The sequence below is a fragment of the Acipenser ruthenus genome, chromosome 13 (genome assembly GCF_902713425.1).
Source record: "Acipenser ruthenus chromosome 13, fAciRut3.2 maternal haplotype, whole genome shotgun sequence".
Taxonomy (NCBI): domain Eukaryota; kingdom Metazoa; phylum Chordata; class Actinopteri; order Acipenseriformes; family Acipenseridae; genus Acipenser; species Acipenser ruthenus.
The window spans coordinates 25,184,371-25,195,170 of NC_081201.1; the positions used below are offsets into that span (position 1 = coordinate 25,184,371).

Consider the following 10,800-nt stretch of genomic DNA (forward strand, 5'->3'; position numbering starts at 1 on the left):
GGCCTGTTATGATATGTGTTATTTTACTGTCAGTTTAAAATGAATAAATAAATAAATAAATACATGATTTTGAACAACACTTTGTCTTTCATATACATTATTTTTACGTCATGTAAAGAAACGAAGGGATGGAAAACAAGAACAGTGTACAGACGTAGAAGTTAAAAATAAAGCGGTGCGCTACGGGGATTTCCCAAAGAAAAGTAATACTGAGCACTGTAGCCTATCAATTAATCTCATGACTCATTCGTTCAAATTCCACTTGTGAAAGACCAAGGAAAGAACAAGTGCTCTGCCCACATTTAGTACATGTTGTTGTATTTTGAGTGGCAAATAACCAGTTAGAATCCAGGAGTTTTTTTTTGTTTTTTTTTTTCTGCAGGGGCTATGTTCGTTAAGCATTCGCGCCTTCCAGAGTTGTTTACGGTATTTCATATTAAATGCTTCAGTGAAATACATGAGGGAGTTAAACTGACCAGTACAATAGTTAATAAAATGAGTAGTAAAAAAACAATTAAGTCTTTATGCGCCGTATGAGTTAGCTAATAATAATAAAAAAGATATAATGTGATATCCCATACACTGACTTCTATAGTGATATCCTATTCAATCTGTTCCAAGGTGTACCCATTTCATAAATCTATACTCTACTTGAGTAACATATTAGCCTATGCCTAAAATAAAAAAAAATGACATCATTTCACACTAGCGTTAAAAGAGCTGCACTGCAGTTGTGCAGAAATTACGTTGGTGTTGGTCTTAATCACGGGGAAATATACAACAGGTTGTATTCCCATATTCAGATTTTAGGGGTAACAGTGGCTTTTACTTTTAATGATGTGTAAAATAAACGTAATACCGTCCCATTTGACACGTTTAATGCTCTACCGTCTGTGTCTATTGACAACCATGCTGTGTGTACATAGGGAGATTATTGACACAATTTATGTGTAAAAAAGAAATGTGTCTATGTGTGTCCAGCAGCGGTGTATGGTTAATATTTACAAGACTTGAGATAACACCATCACTTAATAAGATTGATACAGTAACTCTAAAATCCATCTTATTAGTTAATAGGAAACCAAGACAATTATAGACTAATGTATAGTGGTGAAAATAATGGTGAGTCTCCTGTATCATGGGCTACTAACGTTCCATTAGTTTAAGGGAAGGTGATTTCTGATTTCATGTCTGCTGATGTCCCTTATTGATAGTAATACATCAAAACCTCTTTATACAAAGGCAGTGAGAGAAACTAAGAACATGTGAACTTGGCGAGAGAAACTAGATGCAGCACTATAAAACATAAGTGAACTGTCCAGGTTTAACCTAATTGTAGAAACAATAACATGGACTAATACCTTTTTTTATTTTCTCCCACGGAATGTCCCCAAAATAGCACAGCAGCAGTGGTTTAGAAAACTTTTCACGACAACATCAAACTTTCCAAGTACATTTCTGTAACGCATTGCAGCCCCCCACCCACACCAAAAATACACCAAGGCGATATTTCTTCACCTTTTATATTCACTGTCCTGTTATCTGAACTGATGCTATCTGGAAGGGCTGATTCATAAATATAGACTTATTGAAGAATTCTAAAAGAAAGGTACTCTTTGAAAAAAACAAAACAAAAAAAACGAGATTATTTGCGGTTCAGCCATGAGATTTGTTATTGTACCCAAAGTTACCAGAATATAAGGGGTTCTATACCTGAAGATTACAAATAAACTATCATTTTGAACTATCTATTTAGAATCATTATAAAGATGGTTTGTTTTGGCATCGTCATACAACCACTGTTATCAATGTGAAGTCAATCCTCCTTTCACTCGCTGAAACAGACCAATGGATGGTTAACAAGCTACTGAACTCTGGAGGTAGGCAGCCTGATGTGCTGGGAGTTTGAGACTGAGTGGGTCTTCAGTCAAGAATGGCCACTTGGAGAGTGGGATTCAAACCACACTCCAGTGCCGCAGCCTTCACTCCAAACTGCAGGGAAACCTGGGTGACATTTAAAGAATATATCATTCTTCACAGGGCTAACGATGTGGTTTCAACAGTGCTTACCAAAGTTTTAAATCCATTTCCTTCCTTCTTATTAGATTTATTGTATTATTGGCCCCCCTCTTATTGAGCTGAGAATATTTAAATTCTTATTAGATTTTTAATGCTAATTCACGATATGCAAATTATTAAAATACAATGCTATAGATAAACAGGTGCTGTATGCCATCTGATTGTAGTTTGTTTATGTATTATACAGCAGCAAACTTCCCTTGAAATATCTGCATTTTCCAAATTCAATTAAACAGTTAAGAGCTAAGCAATCTACAACAGAAGAAAATGGGGGACCAGTGATAATGTACAATTACTAATGAGTGGTAGAAAAAATAGATTTTACAGTCTTGAACCTACTCAGAATTAATGAATGGGCTCTAAAATATATTTCTCCAGAATTATCACCACATATAACCCAGAACAAAACTGCACATTGAATGTAGCAAGCATGAAGTGCTGAAGGGCAGCAGAGGGTTAAACAAATACAACTGATGAATAGTAATCCTTGCAAATAAGACTTGGAAAAGAGCAAACCACGGCCATTTGCAGGGCAATGAACTGAAGGCCAAAGCTGAAGATGGAAACCAAATTCCCAGCCACATAGAAATATACTTCCTATAACACATAGTAGTTATAAAGTCACGTTAAAAAAAATAAATAAATAATCACAAATTAGTTAAACTTGGCAAGCAGAGGCAAGAAATTATGAGAAATAAAAATTAAAAGGATCACTACGGGTCCTAAATATTGCAGCACATAAATTGAATAAAGCATTTTAGTATAGTATGTGCATGTTATTAGGATTACACTGCATTTGTTAATCCTGCATTTCACTTACAAGAATGAAACTGTTTCTTCTTAAAACAAAGTGGTTTATTTTTAGTGTTATACAATTAAACGGTTTAATTCCATTGTTTCATAGGGCCTTTGGAGTGCACTGTACTACCAACAGCTATGGCTGTAAACTGATACGTCTCCTTGAAGACACAACAATGTTGTTTAGCAGGTGATCCTACCTGGAAACACAGCCTTCACTTGTTTCAAGCACAAATTCATTAATAATAATATTTACAATCTGCCGAAGTGTGGCGTGACCAAATAACCACAATTTGAAAATGCATACAACACAAACCAGTTTAAACATGTTTAATCCATTAAATAACAATTGGCCAAACTCTGGTAACTGTATAGGCTAACTGTAATAAGCAACTCTGATATCTGCCTTCCTTCCTACCAGATTCCTGGCACTAAAACAGTACAATTGAAAGCAAACAGAGGGCATGCATTCATAAGAATAAAATAACTGTCTATCAGCTTGGAAATCTCTATAATGTGAGCTGGTTGGACACATTTGTTCCAATTGAGCACAGTATGTAAAGGGAATATCTGTACTGACTTCAGTGGATGACTTAAAATGATAAGAGTGACAAAGCTGCTTTCTAACTTTTGACAGCCGATTAGATGCAATTACATTGACTTCTGAATTGTGCATTATGAAGGCTCATACTATACTATTGTGCAGAATAGATGTTTCTCGCACACAGATTTCAGGAAGTTTAGCCCATGTCTTAAATATCTGGCAAAGAATAGTGCATAGTTGTCAGTCTTGCTTAAAGTAGTTTTAGCTAACAAAAAATGCAATACATCTTACCTGCAGTGCACTTAGATTCACTAAATAAGTCTCATATATGCTATTCTGATAGAAACATGTTATAGAAACCTTTTCATTTTAAAACATGATATCAAGTTCATCTGGACATCTTGCTTCACGGAAGGCGGCTCTGGCCGTTTCTCTACTTCACTCCTTACATTTGATCTAATTTGTCTGGTACAACACGACTTTAAAGAAAGTTCTGTTTCCTTGCCTAACTCTTAGGAAGTCTATTAGTTTCACCTCAGCAGTGTTTTTCAGGTCAAAGAATGTTACTGGGTGGAATACTATGTCTGTCAATAGGGAAAGCAGCCAGTTAGTTAATGACAGGAAAGAAGGCCTTGAAGGAGTGGGGACAATTTCACCCTCTCGGTTAAATGACCATTACCTGAAAGCAAGGCTTGCAAACAGAGATTTCTTTTAATCACACTAGTACTAGATACCAAGATTTAAAATGTAAATACCTGTTCTCTATAAGAAGTGTTTCAATTAAAACTATCCTTTATAACAAATTGAAGTGCACAGCATGTCAAGATCAAGGCAGATTTCAGCGTCTGATGAAGCCAGTACCAAAGAAAAAGCAAACAGAATAAATAATCCATGTATGTATAAACTATACGACAATGGGATACAGGTAGTTGCACGTTACGCAGGACGGGTCTCAAGTGATGCACCACCGGCACATTCATTAAACCAACCCATTTTCTACATGTCGCTTGAGCAATGTCTGGAGCGACTTCATGTGCGCTGCAATTGAAGTTTGGGATGGGTGTATTATGTGCATCTCAGGAATATGAAAAGCCAAACTGAAAAGTATGTATTATCCCCACTTGTGGTTAGGGGTGAAACAATACATTGTGTTTTGATGACTAAACTGCACAAAAAAAACTTTATTGGTACAAAAAACCACTACGCAGCAACAGGACTATGAATTTGTCCCGGAATGGTCTATAAACGTTGTATATTGCTGATATGAATTCCACTAAATGTCACTGAATTTTACCCTTCATTAATGAGCATTTTAGTGTTAAAATGTAGTACTGCACATGTATTGTGGTAATGTTACCTGCCTATTATGATATGTACTGTAACTATTCTAAATCCAGCCTTTTCACTCCTTTAGCACACTTTTCGAAAACGTTTTTTTTTTTTTTTTCACTCGACATTGTATAATATTGTCTGTTGCTGGTTTTGTTTTCAAAATTCTGCTTTTGGATATTTCAATGAATTCTGCCATTAAACAGTGGGTACAGGTTTCTGGCAGGCAATATCATCAGTCTGCTTCTCAGGTCCCTCTGATAGGGGAGTGTAATAGGAGGCAGGGGGCAATAATCTATATACAAGTACAGAACTCAGCAGCTTGGTGTTCACGTATATATTGATTGAGCTTTGCATTATACAAACCTTGAATGTGACTTAAAGGTAATAATTAAAAGAAATAGGATCAAAATGTACACGGCTCCAAATAATTGAGGGAAAACGTAGAGATCTGCATAGTAAAGACACAGGCACTCGATTACTTACCTTGAAAGGATTGATCAATAGAATATGTTTGAAATGTCCCCCTCCCCCTCCCTCTATCACTTAACCAATACTTTATGAAACAACTTCAAACGGCGATGACAATTTGAAACCAGAACCCAATACAAATAAGTGCATTTAGACAGCTAGGCTATAGCGTGTAAACTTTATTGTAGTTGCTCACACTAATAAATGAAACAAAACAGGTAATTAATATGAGAGAGAGAGAGAGAGAGAGAGAGAGAGAGAGAGAGAGAGAGAGAGAGAGAGAGAGAGAGAGAGAGAGAGAGAGAGAAATAAAAATAAAACATATATTAATTACCAATAAATTAAATGCAGCTCAGGCTATAAGATTTGTATTTTTTCACACTTTGAAGTTACTGTGGTATATGGTTTGTAAAGCACTGTACTATTAGACGTTTAACTATTAACAATATAACGAGCAAGTCATGTGATATAATTAATACGCTACAGCTGTCATGTAGGTGCTTGAAAAGGAAGTTTTCACGAAAGACAAACTGTCATGCAGGGTAATACTTGAAGCATATCGATGAATATTCCTGTAATAAAACCAGCGAGTGCATCTTACATCGGTAGGTCCTGAGAATCCTTGTTTCAATCCAGTAGATTAATTCGCATTACAGTTATTGTTATTAAACTCCGTTTGGAAAGTTGTGATATAGTACAGTTTATATTGAATTAACGCTTTCTTTTCTGTTTAATTACAGAGTAACTTGGGGGCCCGGGTAGGGCTCTGCGCCACACCAAAAATCAGTGGGCTGTGGAATTTCTAGCAGCCACATTTCTTTCTGCTCTCCTGTCTCCAATTTCACGTCTCCGTTTTCCAGAACCTTGTAATAGTGGCAGTCTCTGCCGTCATCTTGGTCATACGGGGGTGCCAAGATGTCCAGAAAAGCAGCAGGTCCGTCCACGGCATTAATCTGATGCAGGTTGTCTTTTTTGGGAGTCAAAATGCAAGGCCCGCTGTGCTCTGTGTATTCCCCGATAGACCGGAGCACAGACCTCCTCAGGGCGTCCTTTTGATAGGGCAGCACAGGCGGGTTAAACTGCGCCTCACTGGCGGCATCAGGCGGGTTATCCAACTTGTCAAAGCAACTGATGCTGACTTTCCCGTAGAGAACCTTGAGCATGCCGTTCATCTCGGGATGATCGTGTAGAGGGATTGAACTCCCGCCTTTTAGGAGAAAGACCCCCATGCTGAATGCACCAGTCTCGCAGATATGCATGTAGGTGACGGGAGGGTTGTGAGGGACAGAGATGGGAGAGGGGTCGAGCTTCCTGGGTGCAATGTTGAGATCTTCCGACCGAATCTCGTGCAGGAGGTTCCTGAGTTTCGCCTGATTCTCCAAAAAACCCTTGCTGTTCTCTCCGATCGGGGACGAACCGCAGTTTTTGAAAGTTGTGCTGGCTTGCCTGGCAATTTTCTGGATCAGAGAGGCCATGTTCTCCCGAGGCATTATTATATTGTCCTCTTAAGTCTCGGTCAGGCACACGCACAGATGCAGCTGCTGTGGTTGATACAAAAAAAAAAAAACTGTCCACAGGTAAAACGATAATAAACTCCTAAAGATATGCGTCTGCTGAAACCAAAATAGAATATGTTCTCAATATATAAATCAGCAACAAACCATATTTGTAAAAATCGTTGTTTTGCTTTTTAAAAATACAGTTCCCATTTGTCCCCCACCCATTCATGGAACTATAATCCACACGTCCGCCGTTGCGAGTACAAACTGCGCCTGCGTAATTACACTGTTGCATTCTGGGGTTTGAAGTTTTCCTTTAAAGATATATTGTCAATAATTACATAATTTGACAAGATTCGTCGTCATTTTCCCACATTTTGTTTCTGAACACATACGGTGTTGCTTGTTGTCTTTACCATCTTTACATCTTTGAAAAGAGCGCTGAAGGAGATTTGTGATAGATAAGATTTTTTTTTCAAAAAACTACAATACCCATAATGGTGTATGACTCTTCTTAGAGTACGCGAGGGCATGGCAAGTGGGTTGTTGACCTTTTTATTTATGACATTACATTTCACAAGTTCAAGTAGGTATGTTTTGGAGAGTTTTGCGTGGAGATGGTACCTCTATTATAGGGAAATGGAAAATGACGAATGGGTTAAGTTTGTGTCAGAACGAGATGTGAAATCAGGAAACTTAACATCTGCAATGCAGACTAAGCCTACTATACAGAACTATACATAACGTGTGCGTAATAATGAACCGAGGTCCTGTACAAATTAAATATGAAAGTGTTGCTAAATATACTATACGTCAATAGCAAGCTTTAAAATATAGCTCACTTCTCATAATAACCCAGCATTCACAGGAACTGAAATTATATTTTAAGCAAATACAAATAAACATTTTCCAAAAGGAATAAAATAATGTAATGACATGCTTCTAACACAAGCACCCAAAACTTTTGAAACCTTAGCTGCTATTGTAGAAGAAATCTTCTTTAACTTACATTTACCGTAAGCCTCACAGCATTCAAGCTAGTGCCACTGGAAACACACCCTGTCACTTTTTACTCTAGATCTAACCCCGGACATAACGCCAGTTCGTTAGGACTGTGTGGTACTTTAGCCTCACCAAAGTGGCCATAAGCAATGCTCGAATGAATGACAAATGCAACTTCAAAAATAAAAAAATCTGCAGATACTAAAATGTTTTGCTTGATTCTTGTAGATCTCATCAAGCATCTTTGGGTGATTTTTTGGAGCCCCCCCCCCCCCCCCCCCCACGTGAGTTATTTCGACCTAAACATGGTAGAAATACCAAAAATTCAAATTTCAGAGGGGGTTTACCAGTGGGAGGACTTGAACCCAAAAGTGTTTCATAAAATTTGGAAGAGTGGTCCCTAAGGTTCTTACAGCAATACAAATAGTTTAGGACCTGCCTCCCCTACAGGGTAAAGGGTTGGGCTGAAGTTCGAATAAAACTCGTCACTTACCCCTCGTTGTCAACTTGCCAAAAGTGAGTTAGGGGCTCCTGGTATTTTTTTCTCGAAAGCCATATTCATTACGAGTCAAACGAGGTGCTACATTTTGATGTTAGCGTCTAAGTTGAGCACAGGGTGATTTTTCACTTTAGGTTGACACAGTCACAGTCACAGTTGCCAAGTCACAGCGTGAAGGGGAAATTAAAAATAAAATAAAAATGATTAGCATTTTTTAACTCAGCGGGCCCGAAAACCCCCAGGTGAATTTTTTTACCAAAATCTGAGACGGTCGGGCAAGAAAATGTGGAATGGCCCCTCTTTAATTGCAAATGTTTCTTTAAAATCATATGAGATATGAAACCTTCACTAAGCAAGTACTATTGTAGCTAATTTGTAGGGTATTTTTTCATTATATTTATAAAGGAGATAGAGTGATCTGAGCAGCCTTTTTTAGTAATAGCCCTTGATTATGTTAGCTTTCAAACTACAGCAGTTTCAGCATGTACTCCCATATAAATAATTCAGTTATTTTAAATAAAAAAAAGTTATTTAAGATCGAGCAGATAATCAAAGACAGGAGAAATACACTGAAAATGTGCCCATGTAATAAAAAAATGCAAATGTGAAGTAAAGATTATTAAGATTCAGTAATAATGGGATGTTAATTTAAATTCTAGCCAACGAAATAGTTCTATAAAATGTCTCCACCAAGCACATCTATTCATTATATACGTCTCAAATGTACAGTTTTGAAAGAAACTTGAAATACAAACATGTATTTACATTTACATATCTGGAACTACACAAGTTTAAAGAAATCTCTGTTTGTAAGCCATGCTTTTAAACTGTCTTGCACTTCCTGGGTCATTTCACCAGGAGACTGACACCACCCCTTCACTCTTTACTGTCATTAGTCAATCATGCATTTACAAAGCAATAGCACAATGTGTTTGTGAATACCATTTAGAAACCCTATAGAGTCTTATGAGAAGTTAATATGAGGTTATGGTTTCCTTTTATTTTATTTAGAATAGTAATAATGTGCAAGTATTTCTAGCTGTGTGACCCGTTTGCCTGCCTGATCATCAGCTGTTCTGCACAGAACATTTTTGAATAAGATTTCAAAGCCAAACTGGATTTGTGCAATATATAAAAAGTACAATAGTCACCACAATGACAAAATGCAAAACATTGTACTGTTCCCAGTACTGAATTCTTTATCATATATGAAACTCATGACCCATAAAATGTTTAATGAATATTGTTTTTAATTCTTCTCTGATTCTGGAATATTGCCGTCTTTCACATGACAACCAGTGTACTTTATTTTTTCATAAATACAAATTAGAAAGAAAGAAAGAGAAACAAGCCCTTTATTCTTTGGCCTAGCCACAGAAATACATTTGCAATTGGTAAGAGTCTCGAAGCTGTTGACTAAAGACATGTTTGTGAAGCAAGCTATAATAGTTTCCCCAAATGTAAACGGTTCACAGAATAAAGGAAACATTATTAGCCTGTTTAAAATGTGCATGACTTACATTGCACAGAAGTCAATTTCAGAGGCTTCATATTTTTTCAGAGATCAGTCCAAGAAAGTCTTCAATAAGCTGAGAAATTCTTTTCACTTGTGAAATCAGCATGCAGCGCATTGTGACTTCATAATTGCTTATGACTCCCGATGAACGTTTCCATTGTTTGAGTGGATGTACAGTCTGCTCTGTTTTGGTATTATTATTATTTGCATGCATTCCCTTTTCCAATGTCCTTTCCAATTCTCCATTCTAGCAAGAACAGTATTGCACTTTTAAGGGACTGGAAAATAACAAACGCTATGTGTTAAAGTATGTTAACAATTTTAAAAAGTTATAAAAATTCATAAGTTGGCTGCCTGCTCTAGAAATGTCTGCATGTTTCACTGCTTAGATGAAATGCAAATATTTGTTCTTTACATCAAGTGGTAGGCTTGCATACTTTCTGAAAGGGCTCCAATAGTCTCCAGTGCTTTCTTTTATATATTTCCTTTTTTTAAACAAATTAACCATTCTTTTAGGTATCAGTTGATCGTCTAGTTTACACTGCCAACAATATTTGGTATGATCGTATTATCTTTGAGCTTTGCTAGACTAATTATCTAATAATTCATCCAAAGCAGGGGCACCCAAACTTTCTTGGCTCGCGGACCCCCATGACATTATAAATCCTGACTGAGGACCCCCAGCGAATGATTCCATTGAATACCCCCTTGTGTAGTTTAATGGTACATACATATTGTTAAAGCAAGCATTTGAAATGCTGATTATAAATTTATGATAAAGTGGTCAATATAGTAAGATTACCTTAAAAAAAAAAAAAAAACTCTCTGCACCTAACAGTGACGCATGTCTCCCAGTTTCCGATATCGCAGCAATTCTTAACTACAGTCAATGTTAAACCTCTAACACATACTAGCTTTTCGTTCACTTTTTGTTTTCATACAGGTTGTTCCATTATTTAGTTGTTGGTTGGTTGTTATTATTTTTCAATTTCCAACATTTATTCATTTGTTTCAGTGGTGTCCAGCATAATTTTCCAATCTGCAGAAATGGTTTAAAGTTTGT

At 36.9% G+C, this 10,800-nt stretch overlaps 1 protein-coding gene across 1 annotated transcript; it reads right to left on the reverse strand.

The window, feature by feature from the left end:
- Positions 1 to 5,385: 5,385 nt before the first annotated feature.
- LOC117418085 (2-aminoethanethiol dioxygenase-like) lies at positions 5,386 to 7,005 on the reverse strand. Its single transcript, XM_034030663.3, has one exon. The coding sequence runs from the start codon at positions 6,709 to 6,711 to the stop codon at positions 5,956 to 5,958; it is 756 nt and encodes a 251-aa protein (XP_033886554.1). The 5' UTR covers positions 6,712 to 7,005; the 3' UTR covers positions 5,386 to 5,955.
- Between the last annotated feature and the right edge of the window lie 3,795 nt (positions 7,006 to 10,800).

Excerpts from the sequence above, each read along its gene's own strand:
- LOC117418085 (XM_034030663.3), bottom strand. The coding sequence starts at position 6,711 with ATGCCTCGGGAGAACATGGCCTCTCTGATCCAGAAAATTGCCAGGCAA.